Source organism: Tenebrio molitor, chromosome 9, assembly GCF_963966145.1.
Source record: "Tenebrio molitor chromosome 9, icTenMoli1.1, whole genome shotgun sequence".
In the NCBI taxonomy this organism is placed as follows: Eukaryota; Metazoa; Arthropoda; class Insecta; order Coleoptera; family Tenebrionidae; genus Tenebrio; species Tenebrio molitor.
Window position 1 is genome coordinate 18,056,043 of NC_091054.1, and position 19,316 is coordinate 18,075,358.

The window sequence follows — 19,316 nt, forward strand, 5'->3', positions numbered from 1 at the left end:
AAACGTACACCAATGTGGTTTTCTTATTTTAAAGCATATAAGCATTATAAAATATGATATACAAGGGTGTATTTTAAAAATGTGCCGAAATTTTACTTACAAGGTTGTGGGACAACGTACATAGAATGCTATAAGCAAAAAGCAACTATAAAAAATTGTACCTCAAAATTTATTTTTTGACAAAGAATTTTTTAAATATTTTCCGTGTTTTACATGAAGCCAGTAGCTCGTGGTCAAAATTATTCCGTGTATTTCGATTACACCCTGTATTTCTCTTTTTACATTTGCTGCATCGCAAATAAAATAAAAGATGAAAACGAAATAATACTTTTTGTTACTGGTGTCTTCTCCACTTACAACTCACCAGTCATCACATTTCTTCGATTTTTGATTTCGACAGAGTGATAAACAGCTAGATGGGCTCACTTATATTTTTTTTTTCTAAAAAGTTTTTCTCAGTAACTTCTCGCACAAACTATGTAGAAGATGTTCATGTTTTTTATCATATTTTTACAAAGAAAACTTTGATTTTTGAGACCTTCCTCTTTCTTCATTAACAATAATTCAAAGCCTCCCTCAGTTATGTAACTGATTAGGTAAAAAGTATATCTGTAACTTTCATTACTGTCTACATCGATTATTATCATCATATCAATAGTTAATCGCTAAAATACACTGTTATCAAAATTACTTACGTGATAATCTGATAATAAATGGTCCATCTATAATCTTTTCTCGTCTACGTAATAAATTGTAGATATTTATTTTTAATAAAATGGAGTTAGAAGTTGCAAGACGAATTGTGCTATTTTTAATACTAATTATTAATATACACCATTCGCAATGCCAAAATAATTTCTTCGTGGTCCATAATTATGACAAAGATGAGTACTACTGCATGACCAACAGCAGTTTTGCTTTAAGCTGGGTTGACGACGACACCAAACAGGAATTTGAAGAAGGTTAGTACTTCGACTTATTATAATTTAAATAATGTCTTAAGGTGGCTGCACAGCTGTAACATACATGTCTGGAAATTTATAAGCTAGGTACAAAATAAAACATTGTAGTTTCGGAATTTGTTCCAAATACACATCTGTATCGCCATTCAGATTTAAAGTACGGTCCAGACTGGCAATTTGAAACACGAATTGACGACGAAGCAATTTTTGATCGACGATGGGAAAGTAAATATATTTTATCTTAATTTCTTCACACTGGTTTATTTAAATATTTAGCCTTGCAAATGTACAGAACAGGCAACAAATATTATAATGGTGCAGAGTTGAATTACAACGTCGCGAATAAATTAAAAACTGATTTCAACATTTTCATCTCAATTCGAATTTCAAGCGAAGCTCATCTATATCTTTGTGATGGCAGCGACGTATTTATGTCAAACTGTTATTGGTTCTTTTTACAAGGAAACGAAATACAAATACAAAAGAAACCAAGCAAAGATGAAGAAGAAACAAAAATGATCCCGCTGTTGAGAGTGGAAGTGAGTTAGTTAATTCTTTTAGACAACTCTCAGTATATTGTAATTTGATTGCAGCATAGCAACAATTCTTTCTATTTAACTAGCAAACAATGGCGTCACTTTCAAATATCCAAAAAAGCGAATTATCTATCTTTTATACCCTTAAACAATGATGTTCCATTAATAGAAAGTTTTGATCGTGAAGTCTATAATTTCACTCATATGATGATACACAGCTTCGACTCGATTGGTCTTTGGAAGATTCATAAAAGTAAATAATTATGCACTAAGCAACAAAATGAAAGCAACTTTAATTACAATTTTCAAATTCCAGGTGGAGGCTTTTATACCAAAACCATGACAGTTACATTGCAAATCAATAACATTATTATAGAAGAAAGTGGAGATATTTGCATGTCACTCTTTGTCAAAATGTGTAAATTTTGTAACTTGACGTTGACACTAATGGAAGGAGGACATATTGAAATTGCAAAAAAGCAATTCGTAGCATCGCAGGTAAATAACACTCCACAATTTAACTAACTTGTTTAAATATTATTTGGTAAGGTGAAATGGAAAGAAATTAGAATGAAATGGAAGTTTTTTGGTGATGAAGTACGGAATAAATCTGTAGCTCTTTTAGTAACCACTGGTGGTACTGATCCAGTAAATGGGTTTTGGTTTATCGACGAGAACATCAGGCAATGTCATGATACTGGTACTAGATAGTAAAATATTTAGCGAAATAATGTGTGACGAGTTTTTAGAATATCGTGTGATTAAATCCAAACGAAAAGCGAAATGTCAACTTGTTTCTGATGATGATGACGATATTGTCTCATTGGACGAAATTATTTCAGCAGATTGTGATGATGACAATGTCATGCGATCATTGTTTCCTAATGATACATCTGGTTCCTTGAAGGTTTGTGAAAAACATGGCTCACAAATCAAATGCTTTTGTTCTATCGAAAGGAAAAGTGGTACGACATAAATGTTTTCTAAATGTTTTCACTTTGTGCTACTTTCAGAATGTGATTGCGAATTTGATGATAGAAATAGCAAAGAAACATGTGAACACTGTTTACAACATTCTTGTCAACACGTCGATAGATCTAGTGCATATACTGAGGACTATGATGGTAGGGAAGTGCATTGTTTTTTTCTAAATATGTCAAATAGAAAGTTTTTATTTTATAAGGAAGCTCCTAAAGCGAAATAGCCCTTTGTCTTCAATGTCTTCGGTCCAATATAGATTTCTTTGTCTCAACTGAGAAACATATTGCTGAAAAACTTATATCACATTTACTAGACACTATCCCAAATTTGCGTGACGCACAACTTAGGAAAAATTCGTTAACAAAAATTTAAATGTTGTCTAAAAATTTTGAAAAAATTCACGTAATGTCCAGATGCTGTAAAGATATTTTAATGCCAGTTGGAAGTAATTTCCGATCGTCTGTGTTGTAGATAGCATAAGAAATCTTACGGTTACGAACAGAGGAGTTTCTAGTATTGGTTTCAAGTGGCAAAAACCCCAAAACTTCAGTGGCGAAATAGAATATTATCTTATCAAGAATCAGGTAATACCCAGGAAATCCTGGATTATTAATTAAATATATAATTCTTTTAAGCTGACGCATCATCAAGGGTGTGACGACGAGAACAACAAAAACCATCCAATGAAATTCACATATGTGACAAGAACTGATGTTACAATTTCTAACTTATCTACGTACGCAGAATACTTGTTTTCAGTGTCAGCCTGGAAGAGCCAATTTGGAGGAACTCCAGTAAACGTCACTCTTACCACACTTCCACTAGGTAACCGCGACTGATTTTGAGGCAATTTAAAAACCCATTTTACAGATACGATAAGAGACGAAGAAATTCCAGAAATACAGTTTCAAGCCTTTCACTCTCGTTCAGTTTTGGTAAAGTTGTCTTGGATGGATTGCACACTGATTCGAGGTCCTTTTCAACTAAGGATCAGGACGAGTTGTTCCAACGTGTGGTGCCACGAGGACGTCTACCCAGAAATAGAAGGCGACTTAAGACTTTTATATAATCTAACCGATTTGCATCCGCACTCGGATTACAATTTAAGAATTGAATTTTGTCGAAACGGAACGATTTGTGGCGACATTGTAAAATATGCAAGGTTTCAAACCCGCCCGGAACCACCACTTTCTGTAAAGGATGTGCTGGTCTACTCTAAAAACGAAAGCTCGATTTCCTTGAGGTGGAAACCACCATATCCTCCAACAGGAATCTTGAGACGTTACAAGATTAGTTTTAGTAACAGTTCGGAAAAGGATATATTTGTAACTGATTCACCTTGCAAATTATGGTCAGACTACCAGTGTTTTACATTGAGCAAACTAGACAAAATGAAAAACTATACTGTCACAGTGAGAGCTTCGTTAACAGTTGCATCATAGTGATGTAAAGTTAATGGTTTTAGATTCAAGCCCAAAATAAAATTCCTGAAGGTTTTGGAAGAGCAAGTTCCATCGGAGCAAAAACCAAAACAGGTGTGGTATAATTGGTACAAGTTTTTGGCTCTTCTAGGCGTGATACGATTCTTGTAATTTCTTTTCAATTCTAGAGCCATCAAAAAAACCACAGAACTTCACCATCCACTGGACTCTTCAAAACGACCTTGACTTGACATGGCAACATCCGATCGAAGCCAACGGACCTATTACATTTTTCAACATTTCAGTTCTTCCTACCATTTTCTTCGACGAACACGAGGTAATCCGCGTAAGTCTTCCTGTTGGGCAATACAACAACTACTACAAATACACCGTACGTACATTTTGTTACGTTTTGCCCCCTGTTGCTATCGGTTTTATAGATAAAAGGAAAACGCTTGATGCCCTCAACTTCTTATACAATCAAAATTTCTGCTTTCAATGGCGACGACGGAGAAGAAGAAGTTGTTGACGAAACTAGCCCTCCTGCAATTCCGTTCTTTGAAGCCGACCTAAAAACTTTCCCTTCAAATAACACGATTGCTGTCAAGATCTTGCCAAGGGTTAATGGTGGTAAAGAAAATTTTGAAAATCAACTTGAACTGTTTCTATTGATTTTCGATGAAAGTATCAATAACAAATCACATGTAGAACAGTTGCAACGGCTGCAAGAAGACCATCACCTGTCAAAATTCAGAATGTTGTACCATTGTCGAATAAAAGACATGAGCGGTAATTATTTGACAATTGGCAAAGAGAGTGGAATAGTGGACGGCTGTCTAGGTTACGAGAATCCTCCTTTAAATCTTTCTACAACTTACAAAATCACAATTTTGTTAGTCAACACCTACTTAGGCAAAAGCAGTTACAAGTTGCATTCCTTTCAAGCTGTGATTTCGCACGAAAAGAATCTTCTGATGAGTACAATTCTGCCACTCCTCGCTCTATTACTCGTCATGAGTGTGGTGATGTGAGTTAATAAGTATTTGACTTCAGACCAATGAAATGATAATTTTAGATTGCTGAGTTACTATTATGTGACCAAGAGGAAAATGCGTGTAACTACACAGGGTAAAAAATTCAAAGGTATAGAGGAGTTGTAAGATATTCATTGATAATGTACTTTTAGGTAGCCAAGGCTCTGGACATGAAAGAGTACCACTAGTTGAAAATCCAGTAAGACTCTTCCTAAGTTATTTTAAACTTGTATGAATACAAACATCTATGGTTTTCTTTCTTACAGATCAGTAAAGCAAATGAAGAAAATGCTTCAAACAAACAGGATAATTTTCGATCGAAATATACTCATATAAAAGTTCCACATTTTGGAAAATATGTTAAAGATGGTCTGCAAGATGGAATGTTGAAAAGTCAGTATGAGGTAGTTGTTAAACTTTGACAGAAGGATTTTAAGAATCTCGTCTTTATTTCTGACTTGTCTTTTTAGGCAATCGTTCAAAAATTCTCCCACAATTACCAAAATATAAGAAACGGCCTTATTTTAGACTATGTAGATGTTCGCGATGTAGACGTAAGTGTGTCGAAGTACAATTAAATAATGTGTACTGATTTAATTTTAGAATGATAATTCTCACAGTAAAGTTTACGTTGTTGCTGAGTTCCCGACACCAGACCAAGTGGATGACTTTTGGCAAATAATTTGGAAAGAAAATATTGAGCACATCGTATTGATAGACGAGGTACAACAATAACAAGAGTTGTTTTTTCACTTGAATCTGTTTCACTCGCAAGTTCTTCACAGAGTATCCCACAGGAAAATTATTGGCCGAAGGAAAGTAATCTGATTCGTTGCAACAACATTGCCATCCACTGTGTTGTTGAAAATATTTTTCCTGGGTATGAATGCAGAAAGTTCACTCTGACTCACGAACAGGAAATAAGAATTGCAAGTATTAACGAATCAAATAAAAGGGTTTCTACAATGTTTTGTAGGTGCATCAACTTCGTTTGACTTCGTGGCCCCAAAGAGACGAACCTCCTTTAGTTTTTGTACCTTTCTTCCAAAACATGTGTGAAATCCCTTGGAAATCAGAGTCGCCCATACTGGTTCATTCCAGGTTTGTTAAGAAAAAACTATTGTATGTTTTAAGTTTCGTTGAAATTACTTCAGGATTGATTTAGCTCGCACGGGTTTTGCTTTGCTCTGTGATATGTGTATAAGAACCGCTGGGCAAAATGGTACCGTCGACGTGTTGGGAACGTTTCAGAACTTGATGGATTGTTTATTTCCGTTGGTCCTTGACATTGACTATTACCAATTGGCTCACTTAGTCATTCTAGAATATCTTCTTGCTGCTGACATCCGTAACAAACTGATTACCAAAAATAAAGATTTAGCGTTTTGCTTTAGCGAGTTCGAATTTCGCAAATGTGTAAAATACTTAGAAGAAACGTTGTGGTTGGACAAATATCTACCGAAGCAACGAGACGTGGATCCTAGTAAACTAAATTTAATAAAACCATGATAATTTCTTTCATATAGGATTGTTCCAGTATATGCAAATGACATTTCATCAGCTACGTATTCAACAAATGAAGAAATATCTTCGTATATTAGTACTATTAATCGAACTTGTACTGTCAACTGCTCTGACAAGTTTTTCGTAACAGAGCATCCATCGTCAGAGACATTAGAGCATTTTTGGAAAGTAGTAGATAAAAGAAATGTCACTGTAATACTTTCTTTGAATCAAATTACTTCGCCTAATCAAGTAAGTGAGCAATTTGCACAAAGACTACACTAAAACCATGTGCTTCATAGAATTTCTGGCCAACTGAAGACAATCCACAAATAATACTCTCAGATTATTTGATTTTGAAGCATCAACAAGCGGAGAAATATAATTTTTATGACCGCACACAAGTCCAGCTAGTTCAAGATACGAAAACGGTAACTCCGATTCTTTCTTGCGTTGAAAATATCTTCCAAGTGTTCTCTTTTATTTTCAGAAAAATGTTGAAATCTTCTCAACAACCTGGTCGTCTGAAGCGATATGTCCTCCAAGTGTTACAGAATTTGTGGAGTTTTTTACCGCAACGAACAAAAGAAAATCTGATTCGATCTTGGTAACGTGTAGGTAAGTAGAAAGAAATATTTTGATGATGTTGCCGCACCTCGTGCTTCTAATCTTCCTTAGTGACGGAGGCACAGCTTCTGGTCTATATGTTGGAATGTCGTACAACGTTGAAAAAATAAAGCAAGATGGAAAATTTGACTTTTGTACTTGTGTAAGGATAGTGAGACGGCAGAGTCCGCTATTTTTGCAAAAAGAGGTAATGACTGGAGTCATTCGTTGATTTGCTGCTTAATTCAAGTTGACTGATTTCACTTGCAGGAACAATGGCTCTTTATGTGGGGAGCGTTGGCAGTCTATTTGGAATATTGTCGTAGTCATGAAACATTAAGTTCTGTGCTGTTCTCTTAAGTTTTAATTTGAACTAATTTATTTCATTATGTGTTGTTACAGTAGATACATAGGTATTATACAATGCAGGATTTTAAAAGGAACAAATTGTGAACTGATAGTTCATAATTAACGAATACTAAATAATAATACAGGGTTATTCTAAATGATTGTGGTCGAAGCAAGCCATGCCCATGTTATGAAATTTTTGCCGCCTCACTGTGAACTGTCAGTTTTTGTCACGGTCATTGTCATTTTGAGGTGAAAAGTGCGATGATGAGAATTGTATTTATTTCTTTTTAAATTAACGAACGAATCTAACAATACTGAGTTGTTTAACTCATCTGTGTGAACGGTGTATACTCACTTATTCACATTATTTTGAAAATTTTTATATGGATTGGCAACCATAAATTTTACATTCAGTTTTTACGCCAACTTGGACTACAATCATTTAGAATAACCCTGTAGTTTTTCTATGTGTGCCTTGAATAGGTTCTGTCATCCCCATTTTTATTTGGACAAGGAGGACGTATTACTGTAAACCGCGATTTGTTTTATCATATGATAACCATATTAGTAAATGCTATTTTACAGTTTGTTGTAAATAAAAAATTGGAAAATCTAGAGTGTCCTTTCGTCATCCAGTGCGGGCTATAACAAGTTCTGTCAGATTTTATTAAATTTTTATAGTTTGAAACGGTCTTTTAGAATTTAGGTTAAAAAACTGCACTTATGTGTCAGAAATACTACTGTCAAACAGACACAAATTGACATAAATTGACAAATTAAATTTCCAATTCACATTAGGTCAAATTTCATTTCCCGTTTTTTTTTTGAAGCCAACTGTACCATGTTGTCCCGCAAAGTTTAATTCCACAAAGGGTGCTTTTTTGAGGTGAACTGAAAGCAGGGACGACCTGTTCTGTACCATGCAACTTCCTCAGAGTGACTGAGTTCTTGATCGATAAAGAAATCGAGGTCTTGAAGACATCCTAGACATTTTGTTTGAAAAAGCGACGATCAGCTCTACCACCAACGAACAAAACCTTTGGACCTTCGCTAAATTTGCAGAAGTGGCAAAGTTTTTAATAGATACCGAAATTGATATCAATTTTCAGTTTGCTTGTTAAAGGCGTCAGGTATCTACGGTTCACAAGTTGATCAAAAATGGCGCAGATATTTGGGGCGTGTGCGGCAAAGGTCGCAATGGTCTGCATTACGCCGCCCCCATGACAATCTACGCAACCAACAGAAATCTTTCGGTTGCTACTAGATACAGAAGTCAATTTCAGGGGAGATACAGATTGTGCAACTTCGCACAGTAGCTTCTAACTTACTTCTAACTAGTTACAATAACGTTGGCAGTATAAGTGTTGCTTAAACAAGAGATACTTGTCAATTCTACCACGGAAAAAGATACAAGAGGAAGAATTACTCGGTATTGTTGAAGACCAGAAACTCCTTTAGAACTCGCTGATTGGCAATTCTGCTATCGTAGAGTTGTTCATAAGTCTCTGCGACGTACAAAAATTACGCATCGACGCTGTGCCGCTGCCAAAGACGGTCCACTTCTTGTTAACTCTCTATTGATCTTGGTTAAAGCTGTTAAAGGACACATCGACCACCACGGAGATTGATCGTCTAGAAGGAGTTGTCGAAGTGTTTGCAGAACTATGGTGAATATTTGTTGATATGTCAAAGTAAAGATTTAAAATAAAAAAATAAGTATACATTTTTATTAACTATTTTTTATAAATATTCGTTATATTCTGACAGTAAGCGGCTGGGTTATAGTTTTTGCAACATCTGAAATTTCCTCATAAAGTGTCTGATTTTAAATAATCAATTTCTGATTTTACAATCTCATTTGTAGCTTACAAAAGATGTTAAAATTACCATATTTGAACCAACGCTGTCCTTGCAAACTATACCGCAACGTCCAGTGTTGAAGCAATTTTATTGGCATTAGTGCTGTATAACAAGGGTGCTTGCGTGTTTGACTATTCTTTTCTTGCAATTAGCAACACATAAAGATACTACACAAGAAATATTTTTTATAATAATCTAAATAATCTTGTATCAATTTTTACAACAAAGTGCCATAATTATGCAGCACCGGTAGGGGGTGCTCACATTTGACACTTCTCCTCCATCGTTCGAATTTTTTTTAAATTTACAATTCATTGACCTAATCCTTATTGTAGACCTCCAACGGCGGACACTCGAAGTGCCTTATGTTCCTCGGCATCACCATATTATGTTGCCACTTGGCCACCTCCGTCATGTACTCGCAGACCGCGGCGATAAGCTCTTCCGGCACCTTCGGTCCGATTCCCGGGACCGCGTCGACGTACACATCTTCGTACTCCACCTGAAACCGACAGTCAGACCTCGTCGCGGCCGGTATGACAGATCAGACCTCGACAACCGGCTTGTCCTTGTCCGAAGGCTCGGTTGACGTTGACGGCTCCGACTTGATCGATTCCGTCGTCGACGACTCCGGCTCCTCGATCTTCTCCTGGAAGTGCTCAGGGGCGACGATCTGCGACGGGGTCAGACCGGCATCTGCCAAGATGCTCGCCTTGAACTTCTCCAGGTCGTCGTCGCTCTCGCCACCCATCAGGGCATCTTGGATGGACTGGAACAACACAAATCACGATCAAACCCGACGAGGCTTAAGTTACTCACTCTCAGTCTCTCGAGATCCTCCATCAGGTACTTGTCCTCGAGTTTGTCCTCTTTGTGTGACTCGTCGACCGACTTGCCGAAGTCTTCTTTGACTGACGAGATGCGAGTGTCTCTGGAGACCACGTCTTCTTGGTCCGGGAACTGGTTGATTTTCGCGTCTTCTACCAGTTGCTCGGAAAACCTCGACGGACTCCTCGACGACTTCGCCGACTCTAGTATGTCCTCGTCAACTTTGGACATGCGTGACGCCGTCTCGTCACCCATCATGCTTCCATCTTCCTTCTTTTCCGAAACGACCGACACCTTGCGCTCTTGTGGACTCTCTTCTTCTGCTTCTTTCTGTTCTTGTTCTGGGGGTTGCACCTCGGGTTGCTCTCCTTCCACAGCCTCCGCTTCTTTGACAGACACTTGCGAACCCTCTCCTTCCAGCTCTCCCCTACAAAACGATACGTCAAAGCTTTGCAACACTTCCAACTGACTCTTACTCCCCGCCATCCGCACGAATCTTCATCAACAACTTCATGTAGTTGTCCGGATCTTGACTGGTCACGCTCGGACACGACACCACCGACCCCCCGTCATCTTTTCTTGCCTCCTTTTCGCTCTTAAGCGACGACTCCGACGACACTATGCTAAAACTGGGCTCTTCTGTCTCCTCTTCGGTGGGCTTCGCTCCCGAATCTCTCGCGATCTTCTCCTGATACAGTTCCAAGAACTTGTCCAGAAAGTAGTAGTTCTTCAGAGTCTGAGGAATCGAGGCGTCGATTCTGGCCAGGAACTGATACAAGTCGATGAAGACTCCTGCAGGGATCATCGCCGAACCTCCTTCGGGCTCTTCGGTGAGGATCTCGCAGATCAGGATCATGGTCTGGGTGAGGTTGTCAGTCAAGTGAGCCGCACACAGTGCTATGAACCTCAACCACGGGACGGCGGTATTGTCGTCGAAGCCTCCCAGGCACAAGATCTGGATCAGGTTGGGGTGCTGCAAGCACGCCCCGATCCAGCGATCCCACAAGGCCTAAAAGCAACACGTCAAAATTGTGTCCATCTTGTACCAAAATATACCTTGAAGGAAATGGTTTGGGCGCCTTCCATCTGGTGGAGCAGCGCCTTCAACCACCCGGGTGTCATTCCATGGTGGTCCCTAGGGATGGGGTACTCCAACCGCGGCTTCACCGGGGGTGGAATGTTCAAAGACAAGCAACGAAAGTACGTCGTGGCCCATCTAGACACGATTCGTCAGATTACGTATTTTGCAAGTGGGGACTTACTTGAGCAGGTCGTTGGGTTGGGTCCTGATGGCTGCTTTGGCGAATTGACGCAACAAATAGGGGAACGTGGGAGGGATGCAGATCTGTTGGGAGCAGTACATCTGCTCCCCTAATTCAGGCATTTTCACTCTTAACGTGACATTCGCTGACTTTTCGTTTGTTGATAGTGGGGTTGCTATGGGGAGGAATATTGATCTTGTTCGTTTCTCAGTCGCGAATAATTACCGCCACTCTCGTATTCCCGAAGCAACAAGATTAAACACCGTTCACGTTGTTTTGGCAGAATAGGAGGCCATGATTTATTTTTTTAACGTTGGACACACTGTTTGATTTCCGTCACTAAAGTACCTGACATGTGGACCTATCAAAATGAATATAAATTGCTAAATTTCCCGCGATATCTGAGTATTCTTCTATTGCACTAGAAATTTGCGCTATTTATAACCCCAAACTTAGAAAAACATTTCCTAATTCAACAGACAGCTTTACTAGCAAATTTAATGCAAAATTTCCATGGTCTCCCATTATGCTGTTATGCCAAATGTAAATGCATTTTACGCGGTTTTAACAGACCAACAGGCCTATTCTGTAAGACACTTGGTTAAAAGTTAAACGTTAAAACAACGGTTAAAAATTCTTAACCCATTGCGCTATTCTCTAAGCTAAAATTTTAACCAAAAGTCGTTAAACTTTAACTCAAGTTGGTAATTTTTAGCGGGTCATACCCATACCGTTAAAAATTAACTTACGTCAAAACGGTCCCAAACTACCTATAATGGCGTTCGTAATGAATATTCTTTCCCTGGTGTCAAAAGTGTCAAAAAATTAATGTTGTTACACAGTCTAGGACTGGTTTACAAATCTATGAGGGGCGTGATGACCAACTCAATAGACCGGGACTAATGGCTTAACGTGACTTCCGAATCACGAGATAGAATATAGCCTTTTTTTTCGCCCTGGGTCGGAATCGAACTCGCGACCCTCGCGTCCCTGAGCCGAAACGGACTCCCTTGGGCTATATTCTGTCAATTAATATCATACAACATGATGATAGGTTATGAATTATGATATTTAGAGCGTTTTACAATAGAGCTTTCCATTGCGTCAAAGCATGATTTTGACGACCAGTTTTTTTTTGCTCGCGACAGTAAGTAATAACATATTTGAGTTGATACCTACCAATTACTTTTATTTATACAGGGTGTTTTCGAAGATGAGGCGTTCCTCGTAACACGAAATACTATACATTATTGTTAAGAATTTTAGCCTAAATCTTCTTAGGGCCGGTTGCACCAACGCTAGTTAAAATTAATTGTAGGTTAAAATGTTTCGTTACTTTAGTTACCTATTGTTATAACAATGTTTTCGTATATTTTAATCTGTAGTTAAATTTAACTCACGTTGGTGCAACCGGCCCTTAGTAAAATGTTTGTATTAACGAAGATAATTGATTGTATATTTTTATTGTTTTCTAAAATTTTGAGTCCGGTCCTGTCTATTTCTCCGCTGTACTAGATTAATAACTGACGTGGCCCAGGATGGTGTTTTTCTGGAAATCGCTCTGCGTACTCTCTGGACGCCGCAGCTGCATTCTGATAACGTGATAACATTGCCCATACATTAGCAACATATCTGTGAGCTCATTCTTTTCGTAATGATAAAGCCATTCCGACTAATTAGATGACAACTCTGACAGTATTTTTGATTAACGTCCATGCTCATTTGATTTTTTTTGTCAATTCTAATTTCTAACAAATCAGCGCAAATTTGAGCAGGACCGGTTTCAAAATTTTCCAAAAAATTAACTTATTGCATCTTCATTGCAGTACACATTTTACTAAGGTGATCTTGGCTAAAACTCTTTAGAACAACGCATACTATCACATGTTAAAAGGAACACCTCAACTTCGAAAACACCCTGTACCGGGTGGGGCATCGTATACGCGCACGCGAGAAATTGCAATTTTTAATTAAATAAAAATGTCGAAATTTTTCACAGTTACTTGGCTATTGGTAAGGTACATGTAATAATTTTTTGATAATTTTTTACTTACAAACAAAGCCAAAAAAAAAAATGTAAATTTCAACCAAAAATCAAATTCTGATTTTTATACTGATCTACCCAGATTCACTTCCTATAATTATTTACGAAATCAGCGGAAAAAAACACCAATTAGACTTTGAATTAAACGCAGTTTTACATTTCAACTTTCAAAATCATTTTTATTTATGATCTGCTAGTTGTGCTGTTGTAAATTTAGGTGACAATGGAAACTGTCAATTTTATGGCAAAAAGTTTTAAAACGGTCGGTTATACCTTTTTTATTTATTAACAAATTTTGTTTTTTTAAATTGGCAAGTATTCCTTATCAATAATTAGTTAGGTATATAAAATTTCGACAATTTTATTTTAATTAGAAGTCGCGATTTCTTGCGTGCGCAAAAAGTACTACTTTCACTACGATTTTTCGTGTAAAAAAGTGCTACTTTCACTACGATTTTACGTGTAAAAAAGTGCCACTTTCATTACGATATGCAAAAAAATTAATTTATTAGCGGATGGTTAAAATTAACAGAAAAGTTACAGAATTGGCCCGCAAGTAGCTACAGTGTGGAATAAAATGATTTACATCTAGTTACCTTTGCATTACCCGTGCAAAAATACGAAATGCCGCTCTACAAAAAAAAAAAGAAAGCCTAACCTCAAAATATCCCTTTATACAGAACTCGCGGATCAAATTGAAACTGTATATTCCTTGATGGTAATCAAGGTAAAAAACGTTTAGAAAAATATTCAGGGTGCAACAGCTTTTTAGTTATGAATTAATCAAATTGACCAATAGAGCTCGATCTAATTTTCCCTTTATGAGAAATTTGAGTACCTTCTCTCAATTGCCAAGCAACGTATAATTCGACGAATAATAAAATTATTTTCAATATTTATCTGGTCAACTTGTCGAAACAGACGTCAAAAGTGACAACTACTTTTGAAATAACCAAAAATGGGATAATTGCGCCAAAGGCAGGTGAACAATTGTATAGAATCTAAATCAGGGAACGCAAGAAATTTCTTCTTCTGGCAATGAATGAAATTTAATATGGTTTGTTATGAGCATGACCTGCTGTATAATAACCGGCCTGTTCATTTCATTAAAAAAGCATTGCGAAAATGTTTCCGAGAAAGAGTCAATTTTCGCCGATGAGGACGCCACAGTACGGGCGCTTCTAAAGAATAAAAATGCGGAAAAATATGTTTAGACATGATTTTAGAGTTAAGATTGAGTACAGTAAGTTCGTATTTTCTTTCTAAAACAATACTGAATACAACTGTATTTTTGTATTTTTGATTTTAAATTCGAATGTCATTTGAACGAGAAAAACTCTCGGTGACAAAAACTTAAGATGAATAATATCCCCAAAAAGCGCCCGTACACTAGCGCTCTGCGGGGATCACTCAAATTACACTTTTGAACAGGCCGGTTATAATACAGCAGGTCGTGGTTATGAGTGAAAATTTCCAGAGCAATTGTAACCTTGAGGGGGAAATTGACGGGAGAGATATGATGAATTGAACCTTTGTTGATGGAAGGTAAAATGGCGACGTTGCGTCAAGTGAGTAATAGATATTACTACCTTAAAAATCTTAGTAAAAAGTGAAATATGCAGGGCCTGTGAAGTGAATCGGGATCACAAGAAATTTATCCTGACTCCTGTGCATACACTCTGCATCTGCAACGTATTAGCGCAGCTACACGAGCGGGACTCGTCATCGTCGAAATGAAAGAAAAGACTTTTAGGAACATTCTTGACATTGCAAAAAAAGCTGGAGTTACACGTAGGTTTTGAACAACAGATCAAGCATAGTGGCAGTTCTGAAAGAAAGAAGACAAAACTGGATTGAACTAACCTATTTATTTTAGCATCATTATTAGTAAAAATTTAAGATCAAATTTTATAACTAAACGATGTAGAATGCAACAAATTGTAGTGACCCAGTTTAAAATTTAAATTTAAGTTTCCGGTACCGCCACAACAGCGCGCCAAATGTGAAGGTACTAGCGGCTAGACTGGGAACTACTAGCGGAAATATAGCGGGGAGGAAACGGGCTCGCGCGGGTGGTTGAAGGGGGTAGTTCACTTTTGTTTGGTTTTTCGAAACGAACAGACCTTGCGAAGAGCGATCCAATATTCCAAAAATCTGTAAGTTACAGCTGAACCGATTACACTACCGTTCCGAGTAGATATTTTGTGTCCCCGTGAAGAATTCAACGTTTTTAATTCACCTGGGTAATTTATCCCACTTTCGTTGTTTTTTTTTTGTGTTTTGTTTTGGGACCAGGACCACGTGGTAAGGGTATGTTGTAGATTTCATTTTGTTGCATGCTGTTTCTTTAAGAGGCGTCCATTTGTTAATTTTAAGCGTTATCCCTAAATTTCTCCCGGGAGGTTCTTTTTTTGTAATCTTGTAATTTCGGAAATTAGGAGCCGTCGTCCGAACCGCGAGCGTCCATTTTGTTTTGTTTTTTCTTCACTAACATTTTACTTTCGCGGCACTCGACCCGCCATCTTTTTTGTTTAACATTACCAGCGATTATTGTATTCGTGATTTATGTTGTTTCCTGATATTTGAGCCATTTAAAGTGGTTCTATTCTATCGTTATTGAATTGCACGTTTGTTCTCTTTTATTTCCTCCTTGTTTAATGTTGCGGTTTGTTTTTGCTTATGTTATCCTTGTTTAATGTTGCGTTATGTTTTGTGTATTTCATCATTGTTTAATGTTGCGCTTTGTTGTGTCGAATTTTCGCATCGTTTAATGTTACGCGTTGTTCGATTGAATTAAACTCGGGTTTTCTTTATGTTGTTGTTAAGCACCGCTAGATTTCGGAAGAGTTAAAGTAAAATGTTGTAAGTGCGCCACTATGGGGGGTTAGGTTTCAATCAGGAAGTCGTGGGGTTGTCTAGTAAATTTCTGAGGAGGCCACGGTTAAGTTACGGCCGTTAGCGGAGGCGGACCTAAGTCCTGCTCGATGCGGCTCTGGGATGCTGACGTGAAACCTCCGTCGCGGTTCTAGAGATCTTAGGTTTTTGTCGGTAAACGGTTGGTTGGGGAAGGTGGAGCAAGCTCTGCTCGAAGCGGCTTGGGAAGCTCATCGTACAACCCCGAGGCGCTCTGTCACTATTGCTGGGTCGGTGAAATAGCCCGACGTTCATTACTAACCTGAGTATCTAGAAACGTCGCTGGTCTCAAGCCGATTTAGATTATTCTTCTGAGTCCCCTCGCGGCCGAGAGTTTGTTACCTCCAGCTCTAAGCTCCCGTTGGCGTACCTTGACCGCGTAGTTTCAAATAACCATTGTTTTTGTCATTAATCTAATTGTGAAATATGAGTAATACCTGGGATACGGTTTTTGAAGAGGGTTTTTCATCCGTCCCTGTCTGTAATAACTGCCTTATAATTTGTTTACTTGTTTCGCAAGCTTTAAACTGTCATTTTGTCTGTCATGTGCCCGTTTTTCTGCTATTTTAAATATTGTTGCCTTCATCTTGTCGTTTATCTTTGTGATGTACTCAACTAGTTAATTTCTGGTACTTCGTTAACCTTAATTTCTGTCTTTTGTATTCGTTTCAATTTCTTTTTCATCAAAGTTATTACAGGCATTTTTAATAAAAGGTATTTTGCGTCCCTCACATGTGTGTTTTATTTGCGGCACTCTTCCAACTGGAACCCTCACCGTTTGCATTCCGAACCTTTTCCGCCAAAAGAAAATCACAACGTAGGGCTCCTCCGATTCGATGACGATCACGACCACCTTTGTTACCGTTTTGCGCAGGTTCAAATATTTGGCGGAAAAAGTAATGTATCCAAATCATTACAAAATGAAATAAGAAACATGCAAAATAAAAAGAATAATTTATAACAAGTGTTCAAAATGACCACCTTTCAACTGAAGGAATAGGCGAGCTCGTTTTATTAAATTTTCCCTTGCCAGTCTAAGCACATTAGGAATACCTAACAGTAGCCAGTGTTTCGTGAATTTGGTCATTTAGTTCTTCTAAAATATTGATAGGTTCGCGGTAAATATAGTTCTTTAAATATACTTCTTCTACCGTCGTCATCAAAGGACTGAAGAACAGCATCTTCAGTCTCTGCTCTGGCGTTCTAACTTCTCGCGGGAGACCACCAATTTCTTGTCAGGTAGGCACCAAGCATCCAGTGTCTCGAGCACGGTACACCAACCGTAGAAATACGTTATAATTTGGATATGGCAAACGTCGTGGAAAACGTATTGCATATTCTCTTGCATCCTCACGTGCATTGCGCCGGTAGTCTCCATAAATTATGGGCATTTCGGCATACTCTGCAGCTGTATACATGATTTCAATACGAAGTTTGACAATTTTGAATCAAATTATAACTTGACGTTGTCAAAATCTTCACAGTTGCCCAAACATTTACTTGAAATTCTATACCATTCTTACTAGAATTATGTTGCTAGGCAATTCAAACCTTTGGTTAAATTTACGTGAAATTCAAATTAACAGCGTCCTTCTGAATGATCAACTTTAAATATTCATTACAAAAAATCGATTATACCCTGTCCTTTTTTTTAAACGCTATTGCTTTCAGTTATCACCAAGGAAAACGCACTGTAAATTTGATCCGCGAGTTCTGGGACACCCTGTATATTCAAATTCCAAATGTGATTTATTGCGAAGGGATGATATGAATGCAAAGTTGAGATTGAAATTAAAAAGGAGCTAATAAAAGCAAGTCACAGCTAGTGTTGAAAGTGGCCACCAACGTTTGTTAATTCAATTTAGTAAATTGTAACAATTGTCAATTCGATTGATGACATTTATTGACAGAACTAATAGTTCGGCACTTCGAAAAAAAAAGTAGAGCGGTACAGGAAAATTTACATGTGCAAAAATTTCAGAGGTAACTAGATGTAAATCATTTTATTCCACACTGTATAAACGCTTGAAGCAAATTTAGTGGGTTGGTATCCCTGATCAATTGGTAAGCCTCATCTCTGTCCACATGCCATCTCTCGATTCATTACATATCATTAATGATATTGATAATGATTAAAAATTAAAAATATTCAAACTAGAGTTCTCTTTACAAAATTTTGTAAACATCACCCCAAATCTGCTATTGAAAGATTTAATTTACCACGCGAAAATGGTGGTAGGGGTTTTTCAAATCTAGAAATTCTACAACACAATCAAATTACTTCACTAAAAAATTATTTTCTCAATAGAGCTCGTGATAACACTTTTTTTAATGCTTTGGTTTCAGCGGATAAAGGTTACACATCTTTAAATTTAAGTGATAATGTAATTTCAGATATTGTTGAGCCAAATATACCTGACACTATAGCAAATATAAAACAAAGGTCTTTACATGGGAGATATTTTAAAGAGCTAGAACAGCCAGAAATTAATATTCAAGCTTCTCATGCATGGCTTAAAAAATCAAATATTCATCCTGAGACTGAGGGTTTTATATTTGCAATACAAGATCGTGTTATAAATACAAGAAATTATAAAAAACACATATGCGGTTTACAATCGATCATTGATAAATGTAGGATTTGCGGAACTGAAGGGGAAACCATTGAACACATCATTTCTTCTTGCACCGTTTTGGCTCAAAGCGAATATAAAAAACGTCATGATATATTCGCAAAAATTATACACATGAATTTAGCAGTTAAATTCAATTTATTAAAGGATACACAACCACATTACATTTATAAACCAGAATGTTGTTTAGAAAATGACAATTACAAATTATATCTTGATCGCACAGTTTTAACTGACATTCACATTCAGCATAACAGACCAGACATTATTATTTTAAATAAACAACAAAAGCAAGCATATCTTTTAGATATAGCTGTTCCAAATTCACACAATATAACACAGACATATGATACAAAAATTAATAAATATTTAGAACTCTCCG

At 37.3% G+C, this 19,316-nt stretch overlaps 2 protein-coding genes and 1 long non-coding RNA gene across 6 annotated transcripts; 2 read left to right on the forward strand and 1 right to left on the reverse strand.

Moving 5' to 3' along the window:
* The first annotated feature begins 733 nt into the window (after positions 1-733).
* LOC138139169 (receptor-type tyrosine-protein phosphatase S-like) lies at positions 734-8,009 on the forward strand. Of its 4 annotated transcripts, none has more exons than XM_069059361.1 (27): positions 736-962; positions 1,071-1,187; positions 1,239-1,501; positions 1,556-1,751; positions 1,815-1,996; positions 2,048-2,198; positions 2,248-2,463; positions 2,512-2,622; positions 2,951-3,063; positions 3,115-3,304; positions 3,350-3,891; positions 3,945-4,014; positions 4,089-4,291; positions 4,341-4,927; positions 4,976-5,028; positions 5,087-5,133; positions 5,201-5,338; positions 5,405-5,488; positions 5,538-5,657; positions 5,720-5,863; positions 5,911-6,035; positions 6,089-6,417; positions 6,472-6,689; positions 6,740-6,868; positions 6,928-7,055; positions 7,116-7,251; positions 7,314-8,009. In XM_069059361.1, exons 1-27 carry the CDS (start codon positions 776-778, stop codon positions 7,401-7,403), a joined length of 4,869 nt encoding a protein of 1,622 aa, XP_068915462.1. In that variant the 5' UTR covers positions 736-775; the 3' UTR covers positions 7,404-8,009. The 4 variants fall into 4 exon arrangements, with proteins under 4 accessions (XP_068915465.1, XP_068915462.1, XP_068915464.1 ...); XM_069059363.1 differs by having other exon boundaries at positions 5,405-5,482; XM_069059362.1 differs by having other exon boundaries at positions 2,248-2,460.
* Positions 8,010-9,419: 1,410 nt separating this feature from the next.
* On the reverse strand, positions 9,420-11,794 carry LOC138139172 (cyclic nucleotide-gated channel beta-1-like). Its single transcript, XM_069059369.1, has 6 exons — positions 11,345-11,794; positions 11,139-11,298; positions 10,559-11,091; positions 10,074-10,509; positions 9,805-10,023; positions 9,420-9,756 (listed from the first exon to the last, which is right to left on the reverse strand). Exons 1-6 carry the CDS (start codon positions 11,464-11,466, stop codon positions 9,574-9,576), a joined length of 1,653 nt encoding a protein of 550 aa, XP_068915470.1. The 5' UTR covers positions 11,467-11,794; the 3' UTR covers positions 9,420-9,573.
* Positions 11,795-13,921: 2,127 nt separating this feature from the next.
* On the forward strand, positions 13,922-17,032 carry LOC138138736 (uncharacterized). Its single transcript, XR_011162088.1, has 2 exons — positions 13,922-14,956; positions 15,011-17,032. It is a non-coding gene; the product is annotated as an uncharacterized lncRNA (long non-coding RNA).
* Positions 17,033-19,316: the final 2,284 nt, after the last annotated feature.